This window comes from Drosophila miranda, chromosome 4, assembly GCF_003369915.1.
Source record: "Drosophila miranda strain MSH22 chromosome 4, D.miranda_PacBio2.1, whole genome shotgun sequence".
In the NCBI taxonomy this organism is placed as follows: Eukaryota; Metazoa; Arthropoda; class Insecta; order Diptera; family Drosophilidae; genus Drosophila; species Drosophila miranda.
The window spans coordinates 4,871,421-4,886,480 of NC_046677.1; the positions used below are offsets into that span (position 1 = coordinate 4,871,421).

Consider the following 15,060-nt stretch of genomic DNA (forward strand, 5'->3'; position numbering starts at 1 on the left):
AACATATGGTGTTTGGAAATCTATTGCACAGAACATGAATTCTTATGGCCATTTTTGTGCTTTAAACGCGCCTTGGGCTTGTATTTCTCCAAATATGAGAGCTGCTTGGCATTGATGGCGCCACGTCGTTTACTGGAAGATAGAATTTGAACTTTAGTTGGGTTTATTCTTTATAGAGTAAGGTTATGGTACTCACTCTCTAATCATTTCCACAGCTGCCTCATATTTCAAGCCTAATTCGATCAGTGCCAGGGCCACCAAAACAGGAGCTCGTCCCAGACCAGCCACACAATGAACGGCCACACAGGCCTCTGGAGTTTGTCGATATCTAAAGAAAGAAACAAAAGTAATAAACATTATAGGGATATTTATACAGAGAGTTATCTAACAGATTCCTATACACATACGTTACATAGATTAGGATATTTGAAAAACTGATTATTCGCTTAGCTAAAACTTGGTTTTGATTTTGTGTCTCTATGTCTAAGGTCTACGGCTTACCGACAAGTTTCATTATCAACAAATGCAGTATTATTATAAATTGCCGATGATGCTGCTTCATTATCATTGCCGGTATTATCATTGAGATTGAGATTGTCATAGGCTGTTGTTAGGGGAATGGTATCGGTATCTGTGATATTCCGACCTGATGCCGCCGCGACGGAGGACGAGAGGCTGGCTCTGGTTGCCGAATGCCTGATTGTTGAAGTAGTGGCCGTACCGGTTGCTGTTGTTTCTGGTGGAACTGTTTTTGGTATGTGTCTGAGCGAGAAACGCTTATGTTTGTAGTAGGATAGTGTGGCGCTTGTGGTGTTGGACTGTCTAAAACTATTTTTGGGGCACAGGCGGCAGCGTTAATTGTATCAATCAAATATAGCACACACAAGGAAGGAAGGTAGTAACGTAAGTTCACATTTGGTAATAGATTCGATAGATTAAAGAGGTTCAAAATAGATCAAGTGAAAAATGGAGAGATACAACCAAAAAAAAGTATCAAGAAAACATGATAAAAATGTGCAGATAGTTTTGTTGGGATAAAATTACAAGTGGTTTCAAACACAAAATCTGTACAGGCAAATCATAAAAAGAGTTCTAATAGAAATCATAAATCGGTGGAGAGCTAAGCCGGACAGCATGGGGTGGGGGCGCTACATATTTCTATATATTTCTTTGATTATTTTGCATCTTTTATTCGATTTTATGACAGCTTTTTTTGTTTGTTTTTTTTTGGATATTTTGTTTGGCTAGCGCAGCATAAAGATTTTTCATTTTGATTTTGATTTTTATTTAAAATGGAATTTAGTTTTCTTTTGATTTTCAAAGCAACAAATAATACTGAATAAATTGATAAAGATCGCTTGAGGTATTTTCTATCGCGTACACTTCGAACGAATGATCTATGATATAAATAATACACTATAATTATGACTTTAAGCTATGATTAGTAATGGAGCAACGCGGAACTAGATCTGTGATTCGGGAATACGATTTAATGGTTTCTTTATAATGATCCATAATGAACAAAATATCTATAAAATACGGTTCTGTATACAGTCTGCTTTAGAAACGTAATGAATATTGATCTATAATCCTACAAATCAATTTGCAAAACCGATTTAGACCTGGATTTACTCGCATATCTCCGAATATTCTCGTTAACATGTCGATCCATGCCTTTGAGAAGGTCTCATACAAATTCGCATCCCGTAGTGCAATAGTCGCAGGAGGTTCTCTTCTTATGACCCGAATAAAATTTTGGGCACCTGCCTGCCATGGCCCTACAGCTCTCAGGCGATTGAAAAGCTACCAATTTGCATCTAAGATACATCATTTGTGAGAATTCCATGTCTGATCTATGGATCTGCCTCTATTAAATGGTTTTTTTTACACAGAAATTGATCTATAATCTATGCAAAACCTTTAAATGATCTTAATTTTGTGGCAATTGTTGGACGATCAATAATGGATCTATACTATATTGATTTCGTATATATTACACGCCAAGAAATTGATCAAGAATGATCTAGATCTATAGTAAATTTTCTTCAAGACATCAGAATGACTTAGAATGTATTTCTAATTAAGTTCTATAAGAATAAGAACTGAAATTGAATGATTTTACTGCATTTATACACTCTAAAATATTAAAAAACTACACACTATACAATCACTTCGTTGGATCTGGAGAGAAGGTTCTTTAGGGCTTTACATTCGATGAATATGGTGTGGTCTACGATGTACATATTCTATTCCAAATTTATACGATATAGAATCATAGTTCCATAACTCCATTACATAAATGTAAACAATATTTAAAATGTCTTATGCTTAATGATGAAAAATAAAAAATATATATAAACTAGGTGACTAACAAGAGATCCATATTTGGTATAGCGTTTACTTACTTATCCTTCAAGACCTCAAACCACTCGTCAACGACTGTTTGTGGCGGGAAGGTGCCATCCTCAAAGGCCAGATCCTTGACATTGATGCCCTGTGCCTCCAGCTCGACTGTATTATAGCTTGGCTCACAAACACGCACCACAGTGTTGACATTGTTCTTCTTAAGTTCCTATATACAAAACAAATAAGATATAAGTGCGGGGATGCCTTAGGAATAGGTTTGGGGTAGAGATCGGGGCATGAAGGCATTCAAAAATTCACCTTATAGTCATTTATTCGGACTGATTGCACTCTTTTTTGATTACCTCCATGCCCACCTCTTATTCTAAATGCACTCACCATAATGTAATGATTAATTGTTATGTCTGAAGGTCGATCGGTGATTAGGAACTTCATGCCCTTGTACTCTATTAGAGCCGGGGCTGGGCGTAGATCTTTTTGACGCATAGTGATGCTCATAAAAACAGTAAATTACAGGAAAAAAAGAGCAGTCCTAACTGTGGTGTTTTTCCCACTTAGAAATGAGAAGTTTTTGGGTGATTTGTTTCTTTTACAATTTGAGTTCTTAGAGGGGAAGTTTTCTTGATTCCTAGTTTTAAAAATTCAGCGTATTTAGATGCTACAATTGATGTTTCGTTTAGTGTATAAAAAATAAATTTAAATATAATTAGCTCTCTTCCTTTTTGTATCGTTCTACACTAAAAAAACACAAAACTAGAGTACAATTTTCCAAGTAAAAATTATAGGTGACCTTTTTTTTTTTAATTAATTTAAGTACAAATTGTAGATTTTTTTTTTTCCTTCTATCACAAAGAAAATGGTACCAATGGTTACCAATTGGTAACCGGATAATTTTGAATGCTTCGCATCAAAGTATGACATCAGAACTTTGGGAAAACCGAAATTGAAAGCAGAAAATATTGTATAACAAAAACAAAAAGAATATAATTTTAATAGACACGACCTTTTTATTCCACATAAATTTCTCTTGGTATCGCCACAAGAGCCCTTACGACTCCATCCGTTTGGCACGAGAGCTAAGAAAACACCGCAGGATATTGATCTGGAGAGTCATATGCACGATCGTGTGAAGCCAAAGCACTATCGAACCATAATACGCGAGTATTCATTGGAAAATTCATATCAGAACAGTGACGAATCCGTTGAGACTGTCGAAAACTTAAACTTTCTTAGTGTGGCAAAAAATTCAACCAACTCTTCGGGCGATGGCTCCTTGGCGATAGAACCATCTGCCAGAACCCGTTCATCCAAAGGCAATAGACCAAGATATCAAAAACGAGAATCAATCTCAGGCACTGTAGCAGCTGTTCAGCAATTGGCAAGGTCCTTAAATATCTTAAATAACGACTTTTATGCCTTTAGAAAAGAACAAAATGAAAGGTAAAGCCATCATATACCTAAAATTCTTGTAATACTTTCAATAGATACTTATGTTATCTTCAACAGAATGCATAATATAACCAAACTCTTGGATAGATTCACTACGAAATCCAGAAAGGCGGAAAAAGAAAGAAAAAAAGATTCGAGAAGGAACAGCAGCAAAAATAAACAATATAAAAGGTCAATATATATCCAATAAACTCCATTTAACAGTTTTCTATAAAGAATTATAGCAACTCTAGGAAACCCATTTTGACCCTCCGTTTCCGGAAGGATGCATAAAGTAATAGACCACCACACGCTGTACACCTTTAGTTTATAAATCCCTTTATCCAACGAGATAATCATAAGTCAAGACACAATTTCTAGTCCAGTCACAGTGAAATCGATTCTTTTTATAACAAAATATTTAACATTGAAATATTTTGCAGCCGGACTGAGGACGTAACGGACACCAAGGACCAAAATCATATAACCAATAATACCGACAACAAGATCCTTAACAATACCCACAACGAGACCTTCAACAATACCCAAAATAAGGAGGAGTTGGATCAGGAGCCCATCAAGAGCAAAACCCACACACAAACCGATACAAACCCCATCCACACTATTCAGAATAATACCGACAATAAAGTCCTTAATAATACCGACAAAGAGGAGTTGGAGCAGAAACACAACAAAGGCAGAACACTCACAGAAATCGACACAAATACGAAACCCATCCATAAAAATATAACACAGAGCAAGGACACCAACAACGATTTTGGTAACGCGTTGAAGATTCATCAGACAGTCCCCAAACAAGCGCCAAAAGCATCTGGAAAAGACGATCTTCACGACATTCCGCCGACACTACGACATCTACCTTTTCATAAAGTTACCATCTACCGAGCACAAAGAAAAAAAAACAAGGAATATCCATTGTGATATCTTGACATATATATATATATATATATATATATGTCTATATGTATATTTATATTTCCCTGATGGTACATATGTCTTATTCGTGGTCTAATTTACGCGTAAATTGATGTCGATAGGATTTTAATATATCAAAAACAAATACATATATATAGAATATAATTATATTGGCTTAGCTCTTCATCTATTTTCAATAAGATAGTTTTTTCAACAGCGGTTGAGAGTTAAAACTCTTAGAAAAATCCCGCAGTCTTTGCCCTAATTGCACTTAATATATTGCACATTTCAAGGATTGCATCAAAAGTAGAGGTCCTTGTGGAGGAAAGCGATGTACCTCGACTGTAGGATTGGTCGCCACCGAGCACAGGCCGGGAGTGATTTACAACGATTAACAGTCAATATCCTTATTGTCCTAGATGCAAATCTGAATCCAAACAATCCGGGACACTCGCCCGATCAAAAGGATTCGCGAAACGCCAAGATCGGACAACAAATGGGAGGGCTATAGCGATTGTAATCAAAATCGGTTTACAAATTTAAAAAGGCGTTATGCATTTAGTTCCAGCTTTGGCTGCCGATAAAGAAACTGCAAAAAATCACCGGTTGAGCCGCCACTGTACAACCAACAAACAAAAACTAGCGATCTTTTGCTGATTTCTGTTCGCCTAATACCGAGTGTTTTCGCTCATGACGTCTGATTTAATTCGCATTTTTTCTCTGACTATATATCGGCTATTTGGAGGCCGATCTGCTTGCGTGAGATTTTGATGCAGAACGACAGTCTGGATTCTTACGATCCTAGGAAGTCCTCGCCAAGTTTTGCCTATGGAAATGATTTAATTACAGCTTTTTTTTGGGACGATATATCTCGATTATACAGCTATCGATCTAGGCTGATCGTTTTCAATCACTTTGACTTCAAGGAAATTAAGGATTCTGCATTTGTACCTGTATTTTGTATTCGATTTTTAGTTAAGTCGCATTATGTAGCTCCGCTATTTCGAGTCTTCCTTCTTATAGAGAGACTGCTCCCGACTGTTCCCTGTGGCATCAAGGACAAGGATTTTTCATTTTTAACGTTAAAATTCGCTACAGCTCCGGCAAGATTAATAGTTTACTATATAAAGAAGCCGATTAGTGATTAGTGAAATTTTTGTGTTTGTAAATGCTTTATTCGTAGAGACTACACGATAGCTTCAAGCTTTCTGGAGGTTTCATCGGACTTGTGATGGAAGGTTTAGACCCTGTCGTTTGCAATTCCTATTGCTCAGCAACAGCCTCCACAACAGCCTGCACAGGGTCCCGTTGCACCGCACGGTCCGCAGACATTGGGTCCATAGCAGGGTCCACAGCACGGATCACAGCAGGGTCCACAGCAAGGACCGCAGCACGGACCGCAGCATGGACTGCAGCACGATCCACAAGGGCTACACATATTCGATCCGTAAAAGTTCTGGAAAATATAAAAACAAAAATGTTGAACTCTATTGATGTTATAAGAAAAGTTAAAGTAGTTACCAGAAAACAAACAGAAGCCTGAAACTAAACAAAATTTGTTTGATCTGTGCTTATTGGAGTGTGATGAACAACTAAAAAAATAATGCAATAGAACATATTACAAGATTTTGACAGCTATACATTCAGATCCTCGGGTAATGTGATTGGCATAACATGCCATATACATAATCAAATTAATTCCATCAAGTTATCTGTGAAAGTACTATATAAATATAGAAATATACTATGGGATAAAGTGCTTAAAATTAATTAAACTATGCGAAAATCATTTTGTACTTGGCACGACGCCAAAATTAGTTTGGAGGCCTGTAGATCGCATCCTCATGCATAAAATTTGCAATCCAAAATCTTTTTTAAAAAGTCATAAACTGCTCTTTGGTGACTTTTATAATTTTTACTCGGCCTCTGCAGCATCCATAGCCGCAAAATTGATGATTTGAAAAGAGAATTGAACGATCTTTCACAGGATTTTTTATTCGTGTCGATATAGTGGATATACCTAAAGATATAGAAAATTAAACTTAAAGTTTTATACCATTTTTAAAGTTTAATTTTTTGTTTTTGTTATGGTCCTTCTTTAACAAAGTAATTTTTTAGTGGCACTAATTCACAACAAAAATGTCCCCGATTTGATGGAGCCCAATCAAGGATCGATTATATTTTCACCAGTCATATTTAATTTTCTCCGTTTTTTGCCGTTCCACGCCTCTCTCACATCGCATAATGCTGACATTTATTGTTCGATCTGGTCGTGATCGGGCGAACATCCTTGATGCCTCTGCATCCCATCCCTGATTGATCATCGCACAATTGATTTTGTTTTAATTTTAATATATATCGCTTTTATTTCCTTGTAATGACTAACATTTAAAAAAATTACAATTCAATATTTTAGATAAATTAATTTGTAAGCTTTATATTTGTTTTTACTTTCGGCTTTTGTTTTTTTTTTCTTTTCTTTTAAATTTATTTTCATCTTCGTCACATCTCACACACTATAATTTGTTTATTTTTTTATTTTTTAATAATAAGGTTTAATTATTTTTAATTTTTTTTTCATGTTCATTTTCTCAATTTTTTACTTAGTGTTTTTGTTTGGTGTTTTGTTCTTGTTCGAGTGTTTTTATTTGCTGCAAATTATTTGAAGTATTTTCTATTTTTTTTCACTGAATGTATGTAAGTCATTAATGTAAAAATTTGTAGTTTTATTATACAAATATATATACTATATATGTATATTCCTTGATGCTCTCAGTGGCAACGGGGTAGGGGGGGGGGGGGGGGCTTAGCATATGTACTATATATATAAAAGAGGGGATTGGCATATATAATATATATGTAATTGTATAATGCAAGTAGAAAATCAAGTATTTAGACATATAATTCCGTTCGTTGATAGCAGCTAAAGAAGAGAGAGTAAGCATACAAAAACCATATCGAAAGTATTCAAAATTTCACAACTAAATACCGCATTAAGTACATTTTTCGTGGTGTCTAAATTCTGTCTATGTCTGCCGCTCCGCTTAATTGGTTTATATATATATATATATATATATATATCTGTATATATAGTATCTATATTTTTGTTCACTCTACACTTGTTTGTTTTATCTGTTTAATTTGGGTCTAAGGGATGGATACCTCTACTGTTCCACATTCTGTGTGTTCTCTTTTGCTCGTATTTCTGTTTATTCCAGAGTAGTAGCTTTTTTTGTTTTTCTTTTGTTTCCAGAATAATATGTAAATGTAAACTACGTTTCGTGGGGGGGTGGCCCATTTCTACAACCATTTTATGGGGTATTTGGGGCCCTAAACATCATCTATATAATTACAATGTCTGTGAATATGGTATCGTGAATCGAAATTTCTTTTAGCATTGGTTTTTGTGGGGTTTTCGGAAATCATAAAATAACAATAAATTACATTAAATAATACATACAAAAAATTACAATTGGATGCCAATACATTATGAAATTTGAGATTTTTTTATAATAATTACTGGGGGGCTGGGGAGGGGCTGTGATTCAATTTGTTCGCCTATGGGATTTTTTGTGGTGTTTCTGGGTGATTCTCTCTTTTTGTTTTAATTCCTTTCAATCCGCTTTTTCTTTACTTTTACTTTTACTTTCTTTTTCTTCTCCTTTTTTTTTTTTTTTTTTTTTTTGAAAAAATGAACACTTTTTATCTGGTGGGAATAAACATATGGTGTTTGGAAATCTATTGCACAGAACATGAATTCTTATGGCCATTTTTGTGCTTTAAACGCGCCTTGGGCTTGTATTTCTCCAAATATGAGAGCTGCTTGGCATTGATGGCGCCACGTCGTTTACTGGAAGATAGAATTTGAACTTTAGTTGGGTTTATTCTTTATAGAGTAAGGTTATGGTACTCACTCTCTAATCATTTCCACAGCTGCCTCATATTTCAAGCCTAATTCGATCAGTGCCAGGGCCACCAAAACAGGAGCTCGTCCCAGACCAGCCACACAATGAACGGCCACACAGGCCTCTGGAGTTTGTCGATATCTAAAGAAAGAAACAAAAGTAATAAACATTATAGGGATATTTATACAGAGAGTTATCTAACAGATTCCTATACACATACGTTACATAGATTAGGATATTTGAAAAACTGATTATTCGCTTAGCTAAAACTTGGTTTTGATTTTGTGTCTCTATGTCTAAGGTCTACGGCTTACCGACAAGTTTCATTATCAACAAATGCAGTATTATTATAAATTGCCGATGATGCTGCTTCATTATCATTGCCGGTATTATCATTGAGATTGAGATTGTCATAGGCTGTTGTTAGGGGAATGGTATCGGTATCTGTGATATTCCGACCTGATGCCGCCGCGACGGAGGACGAGAGGCTGGCTCTGGTTGCCGAATGCCTGATTGTTGAAGTAGTGGCCGTACCGGTTGCTGTTGTTTCTGGTGGAACTGTTTTTGGTATGTGTCTGAGCGAGAAACGCTTATGTTTGTAGTAGGATAGTGTGGCGCTTGTGGTGTTGGACTGTCTAAAACTATTTTTGGGGCACAGGCGGCAGCGTTAATTGTATCAATCAAATATAGCACACACAAGGAAGGAAGGTAGTAACGTAAGTTCACATTTGGTAATAGATTCGATAGATTAAAGAGGTTCAAAATAGATCAAGTGAAAAATGGAGAGATACAACCAAAAAAAAGTATCAAGAAAACATGATAAAAATGTGCAGATAGTTTTGTTGGGATAAAATTACAAGTGGTTTCAAACACAAAATCTGTACAGGCAAATCATAAAAAGAGTTCTAATAGAAATCATAAATCGGTGGAGAGCTAAGCCGGACAGCATGGGGTGGGGGCGCTACATATTTCTATATATTTCTTTGATTATTTTGCATCTTTTATTCGATTTTATGACAGCTTTTTTTGTTTGTTTTTTTTTTGATATTTTGTTTGGCTAGCGCAGCATAAAGATTTTTCATTTTGATTTTGATTTTTATTTAAAATGGAATTTAGTTTTCTTTTGATTTTCAAAGCAACAAATAATACTGAATAAATTGATAAAGATCGCTTGAGGTATTTTCTATCGCGTACACTTCGAACGAATGATCTATGATATAAATAATACACTATAATTATGACTTTAAGCTATGATTAGTAATGAAGCAACGCGGAACTAGATCTGTGATTCGGGAATACGATTTAATGGTTTCTTTATAATGATCCATAATGAACAAAATATCTATAAAATACGGTTCTGTATACAGTCTGCTTTAGAAACGTAATGAATATTGATCTATAATCCTACAAATCAATTTGCAAAACCGATTTAGACCTGGATTTACTCGCATATCTCCGAATATTCTCGTTAACATGTCGATCCATGCCTTTGAGAAGGTCTCATACAAATTCGAATCCCGTAGTGCAATAGTCGCAGGAGGTTCTCTTCTTATGACCCGAATAAAATTTTGGGCACCTGCCTGCCATGGCCCTACAGCTCTCAGGCGATTGAAAAGCTACCAATTTGCATCTAAGATACATCATTTGTGAGAATTCCATGTCTGATCTATGGATCTGCCTCTATTAAATGTTTTTTTTACACAGAAATTGATCTATAATCTATGCAAAACCTTTAAATGATCTTAATTTTGTGGCAATTGTTGGACGATCAATAATGGATCTATACTATATTGATTTCGTATATATTACACGCCAAGAAATTGATCAAGAATGATCTAGATCTATAGTAAATTTTCTTCAAGACATCAGAATGACTTAGAATGTATTTCTAATTAAGTTCTATAAGAATAAGAACTGAAATTGAATGATTTTACTGCATTTATACACTCTAAAATATTAAAAAACTACACACTATACAATCACTTCGTTGGATCTGGAGAGAAGGTTCTTTAGGGCTTTACATTCGATGAATATGGTGTGGTCTACGATGTACATATTCTATTCCAAATTTATACGATACAGAATCATAGTTCCATAACTCCATTACATAAATGTAAACAATATTTAAAATGTCTTATGCTTAATGATGAAAAATAAAAAATATATATAAACTAGGTGACTAACAAGAGATCCATATTTGGTATAGCGTTTACTTACTTATCCTTCAAGACCTCAAACCACTCGTCAACGACTGTTTGTGGCGGGAAGGTGCCATCCTCAAAGGCCAGATCCTTGACATTGATGCCCTGTGCCTCCAGCTCGACTGTATTATAGCTTGGCTCACAAACACGCACCACAGTGTTGACATTGTTCTTCTTAAGTTCCTATATACAAAACAAATAAGATATAAGTGCGGGGATGCCTTAGGAATAGGTTTGGGGTAGAGATCGGGGCATGAAGGCATTCAAAAATTCACCTTATAGTCATTTATTCGGACTGATTGCACTCTTTTTTGATTACCTCCATGCCCACCTCTTATTCTAAATGCACTCACCATAATGTAATGATTAATTGTTATGTCTGAAGGTCGATCGGTGATTAGGAACTTCATGCCCTTGTACTCTATTAGAGCCGGGGCTGGGCGTAGATCTTTTTGACGCATAGTGATGCTCATAAAAACAGTAAATTACAGGAAAAAAAGAGCAGTCCTAACTGTGGTGTTTTTCCCACTTAGAAATGAAAAGTTTTTGGGTGATTTGTTTCTTTTACAATTTGAGTTCTTAGAGGGGAAGTTTTCTTGATTCCTAGTTTTAAAAATTCAGCGTATTTAGATGCTACAATTGATGTTTCGTTTAGTGTATACAAAATAAATTTAAATATAATTAGCTCTCTTCCTTTTTGTATCGTTCTACACTAAAAAAACACAAAACTAGAGTACAATTTTCCAAGTAAAAATTATAGGTGACCTTTTTTTTTTTAATTAATTTAAGTACAAATTGTAGATTTTTTTTTTCCTTCTATCACAAAGAAAATGGTACCAATGGTTACCAATTGGTAACCGGATAATTTTGAATGCTTCGCATCAAAGTATGACATCAGAACTTTGGGAAAACCGAAATTGAAAGCAGAAAATATTGTATAACAAAAACAAAAAGAATATAATTTTAATAGACACGACCTTTTTATTCCACATAAATTTCTCTTGGTATCGCCACAAGAGCCCTTACGACTCCATCCGTTTGGCACGAGAGCTAAGAAAACACCGCAGGAGAATTGATCTGGAGAGTCATATGCACGATCGTGTGAAGCCAAAGCACTATCGAACCATAATACGCGAGTATTCATTGGAAAATTCATATCAGAACAGTGACGAATCCGTTGAGACTGGCGAAAACTTAAACTTTCGTAGTGTGGCAAAAAATTCAACCAACTCTTCGGGCGATGGCTCCTTGGCGATAGAACCATCTGCCAGAACCCGTTCATCCAAAGGCAATAGACCAAGATATCAAAAACGAGAATCAATCTCAGGCACTGTAGCAGCTGTTCAGCAATTGGCAAGGTCCTTAAATATCTTAAATAACGACTTTTATGCCTTTAGAAAAGAACAAAATGAAAGGTAAAGCCATCATATACCTAAAATTCTTGTAATACTTTCAATAGATACTTATGTTATCTTCAACAGAATGCATAATATAACCAAACTCTTGGATAGATTCACTACGAAATCCAGAAAGGCGGAAAAAGAAAGAAAAAAAGATTCGAGAAGGAACAGCAGCAAAAATAAACAATATAAAAGGTCAATATATATCCAATAAACTCCATTTAACAGTTTTCTATAAAGAATTATAGCAACTCTAGGAAACCCATTTTGACCCTCCGTTTCCGGAAGGATGCATAAAGTAATAGACCACCACACGCTGTACACCTTTAGTTTATAAATCCCTTTATCCAACGAGATAATCATAAGTCAAGACACAATTTCTAGTCCAGTCACAGTGAAATCGATTCTTTTTATAACAAAATATTTAACATTGAAATATTTTGCAGCCGGACTGAGGACGTAACGGACACCAAGGACCAAAATCATATAACCAATAATACCGACAACAAGATCCTTAACAATACCCACAACGAGACCTTCAACAATACCCAAAATAAGGAGGAGTTGGATCAGGAGCCCATCAAGAGCAAAACCCACACACAAACCGATACAAACCCCATCCACACTATTCAGAATAATACCGACAATAAAGTCCTTAATAATACCGACAAAGAGGAGTTGGAGCAGAAACACAACAAAGGCAGAACACTCACAGAAATCGACACAAATACGAAACCCATCCATAAAAATATAACACAGAGCAAGGACACCAGCAACGATTTTGGTAACGCGTTGAAGATTCATCAGACAGTCCCCAAACAAGCGCCAAAAGCATCTGAAAAAGACGATCTTCACGACATTCCGCCGACACTACGACATCTACCTTTTCATAAAGTTACCATCTACCGAGCACAAAGAAAAAAAAACAAGGAATATCCATTGTGATATCTTGACATATATATATATATATATATATATATATGTCTATATGTATATATGTATATTTATATTTCCCTGATGGTACATATGTCTTATTCGTGGTCTAATTTACGCGTAAATTGATGTCGATAGGATTTTAATATATCAAAAACAAATACATATATACAGAATATAATTATATTGGCTTAGCTCTTCATCTATTTTCAATAAGATAGTTTTTTCAACAGCGGTTGAGAGTTAAAACTCTTAGAAAAATCCCGCAGTCTTTGCCCTAATTGCACTTAATATATTGCACATTTCAAGGATTGCATCAAAAGTAGAGGTCCTTGTGGAGGAAAGCGATGTACCTCGACTGTAGGATTGGTCGCCACCGAGCACAGGCCGGGAGTGATTTACAACGATTAACAGTCAATATCCTTATTGTCCTAGATGCAAATCTGAATCCAAACAATCCGGGACACTCGCCCGATCAAAAGGATTCGCGAAACGCCAAGATCGGACAACAAATGGGAGGGCTATAGCGATTGTAATCAAAATCGGTTTACAAATTTAAAAAGGCGTTATGCATTTAGTTCCAGCTTTGGCTGCCGATAAAGAAACTGCAAAAAATCACCGGTTGAGCCGCCACTGTACAACCAACAAACAAAAACTAGCGATCTTTTGCTGATTTCTGTTCGCCTAATACCGAGTGTTTTCGCTCATGACGTCTGATTTAATTCGCATTTTTTCTCTGACTATATATCGGCTATTTGGAGGCCGATCTGCTTGCGTGAGATTTTGATGCAGAACGACAGTCTGGATTCTTACGATCCTAGGAAGTCCTCGCCAAGTTTTGCCTATGGAAATGATTTAATTACAGCTTTTTTTTGGGACGATATATCTCGATTATACAGCTATCGATCTAGGCTGATCGTTTTCAATCACTTTGACTTCAAGGAAATTAAGGATTCTGCATTTGTACCTGTATTTTGTATTCGATTTTTAGTTAAGTCGCATTATGTAGCTCCGCTATTTCGAGTCTTCCTTCTTATAGAGAGACTGCTCCCGACTGTTCCCTGTGGCATCAAGGACAAGGATTTTTCATTTTTAACGTTAAAATTCGCTACAGCTCCGGCAAGATTAATAGTTTACTATATAAAGAAGCCGATTAGTGATTAGTGAAATTTTTGTGTTTGTAAATGCTTTATTCGTAGAGACTACACGATAGCTTCAAGCTTTCTGGAGGTTTCATCGGACTTGTGATGGAAGGTTTAGACCCTGTCGTTTGCAATTCCTATTGCTCAGCAACAGCCTCCACAACAGCCTGCACAGGGTCCCGTTGCACCGCACGGTCCGCAGACATTGGGTCCATAGCAGGGTCCACAGCACGGATCACAGCAGGGTCCACAGCAAGGACCGCAGCACGGACCGCAGCATGGACTGCAGCACGATCCACAAGGGCTACACATATTCGATCCGTAAAAGTTCTGGAAAATATAAAAACAAAAATGTTGAACTCTATTGATGTTATAAGAAAAGTTAAAGTAGTTACCAGAAAACAAACAGAAGCCTGAAACTAAACAAAATTTGTTTGATCTGTGCTTATTGGAGTGTGATGAACAACTAAAAAAATAATGCAATAGAACATATTACAAGATTTTGACAGCTATACATTCAGATCCTCGGGTAATGTGATTGGCATAACATGCCATATACATAATCAAATTAATTCCATCAAGTTATCTGTGAAAGTACTATATAAATATAGAAATATACTATGGGATAAAGTGCTTAAAATTAATTAAACTATGCGAAAATCATTTTGTACTTGGCACGACGCCAAAATTAGTTTGGAGGCCTGTAGATCGCATCCTCATGCATAAAATTTGCAATCCAAAATCTTTTTTA

At 35.8% G+C, this 15,060-nt stretch overlaps 4 protein-coding genes and 1 long non-coding RNA gene across 5 annotated transcripts; 2 read left to right on the forward strand and 3 right to left on the reverse strand.

The window, feature by feature from the left end:
* On the reverse strand, nucleotides 1-3,154 carry LOC117188866 (protein tyrosine phosphatase type IVA 1-like). The gene is made up of 4 exons (XM_033393385.1): nucleotides 2,743-3,154; nucleotides 2,406-2,572; nucleotides 197-328; nucleotides 1-132 (listed from the first exon to the last, which is right to left on the reverse strand). Exons 1-4 carry the CDS (start codon nucleotides 2,860-2,862, stop codon nucleotides 21-23), a joined length of 531 nt encoding a protein of 176 aa, XP_033249276.1. The 5' UTR covers nucleotides 2,863-3,154; the 3' UTR covers nucleotides 1-20.
* Nucleotides 3,155-3,272: 118 nt separating this feature from the next.
* LOC117188863 (myb-like protein D) lies at nucleotides 3,273-4,893 on the forward strand. Its single transcript, XM_033393383.1, has 3 exons — nucleotides 3,273-3,804; nucleotides 3,871-3,984; nucleotides 4,236-4,893. The coding sequence occupies exons 1-3, from the start codon at nucleotides 3,479-3,481 to the stop codon at nucleotides 4,732-4,734; spliced, it is 939 nt and encodes a 312-aa protein (XP_033249274.1). The 5' UTR covers nucleotides 3,273-3,478; the 3' UTR covers nucleotides 4,735-4,893.
* A 3,553-nt stretch (nucleotides 4,894-8,446) lies between these two features.
* On the reverse strand, nucleotides 8,447-11,597 carry LOC108161428 (protein tyrosine phosphatase type IVA 1-like). The gene is made up of 4 exons (XM_017295693.2): nucleotides 11,188-11,597; nucleotides 10,851-11,017; nucleotides 8,643-8,774; nucleotides 8,447-8,578 (listed from the first exon to the last, which is right to left on the reverse strand). The coding sequence occupies exons 1-4, from the start codon at nucleotides 11,305-11,307 to the stop codon at nucleotides 8,467-8,469; spliced, it is 531 nt and encodes a 176-aa protein (XP_017151182.1). The 5' UTR covers nucleotides 11,308-11,597; the 3' UTR covers nucleotides 8,447-8,466.
* Nucleotides 11,598-11,721: 124 nt separating this feature from the next.
* Nucleotides 11,722-13,205, forward strand: LOC117188864 (GATA zinc finger domain-containing protein 14-like). Its single transcript, XM_033393384.1, has 3 exons — nucleotides 11,722-12,249; nucleotides 12,316-12,429; nucleotides 12,681-13,205. The coding sequence occupies exons 1-3, from the start codon at nucleotides 11,924-11,926 to the stop codon at nucleotides 13,177-13,179; spliced, it is 939 nt and encodes a 312-aa protein (XP_033249275.1). The 5' UTR covers nucleotides 11,722-11,923; the 3' UTR covers nucleotides 13,180-13,205.
* A 789-nt stretch (nucleotides 13,206-13,994) lies between these two features.
* On the reverse strand, nucleotides 13,995-14,817 carry LOC117188872. Its single transcript, XR_004472926.1, has 3 exons — nucleotides 14,705-14,817; nucleotides 14,135-14,639; nucleotides 13,995-14,009 (listed from the first exon to the last, which is right to left on the reverse strand). It is a non-coding gene; the product is annotated as an uncharacterized LOC117188872 (long non-coding RNA).
* Nucleotides 14,818-15,060: the final 243 nt, after the last annotated feature.

What these genes read in the sequence shown, in the direction of transcription:
- LOC117188863 (XM_033393383.1), top strand. Translation starts at nt 3,479, where the DNA reads ATGCACGATCGTGTGAAGCCAAAGCACTATCGAACCATAATACGCGAG. An exon ending in AGAAAAGAACAAAATGAAAG is followed by an intron (nt 3,805 to 3,870) that starts GTAAAGCCATCA and finishes TATCTTCAACAG; the next exon opens with AATGCATAATATAACCAAAC. An exon ending in AAAAATAAACAATATAAAAG is followed by an intron (nt 3,985 to 4,235) that starts GTCAATATATAT and finishes AATATTTTGCAG; the next exon opens with CCGGACTGAGGACGTAACGG.
- LOC117188864 (XM_033393384.1), top strand. Translation starts at nt 11,924, where the DNA reads ATGCACGATCGTGTGAAGCCAAAGCACTATCGAACCATAATACGCGAG. An exon ending in AGAAAAGAACAAAATGAAAG is followed by an intron (nt 12,250 to 12,315) that starts GTAAAGCCATCA and finishes TATCTTCAACAG; the next exon opens with AATGCATAATATAACCAAAC. An exon ending in AAAAATAAACAATATAAAAG is followed by an intron (nt 12,430 to 12,680) that starts GTCAATATATAT and finishes AATATTTTGCAG; the next exon opens with CCGGACTGAGGACGTAACGG.
- LOC117188866 (XM_033393385.1), bottom strand. Translation starts at nt 2,862, where the DNA reads ATGAGCATCACTATGCGTCAAAAAGATCTACGCCCAGCCCCGGCTCTA. An exon ending in TTTGAGGTCTTGAAGGATAA is followed by an intron (nt 329 to 2,405) that starts GTAAGTAAACGC and finishes TTCTTTCTTTAG; the next exon opens with ATATCGACAAACTCCAGAGG. An exon ending in GCTGTGGAAATGATTAGAGA is followed by an intron (nt 133 to 196) that starts GTGAGTACCATA and finishes TCTATCTTCCAG; the next exon opens with TAAACGACGTGGCGCCATCA.
- LOC108161428 (XM_017295693.2), bottom strand. Translation starts at nt 11,307, where the DNA reads ATGAGCATCACTATGCGTCAAAAAGATCTACGCCCAGCCCCGGCTCTA. An exon ending in CAATTAATCATTACATTATG is followed by an intron (nt 11,018 to 11,187) that starts GTGAGTGCATTT and finishes TTTTGTATATAG; the next exon opens with GAACTTAAGAAGAACAATGT. An exon ending in GCTGTGGAAATGATTAGAGA is followed by an intron (nt 8,579 to 8,642) that starts GTGAGTACCATA and finishes TCTATCTTCCAG; the next exon opens with TAAACGACGTGGCGCCATCA.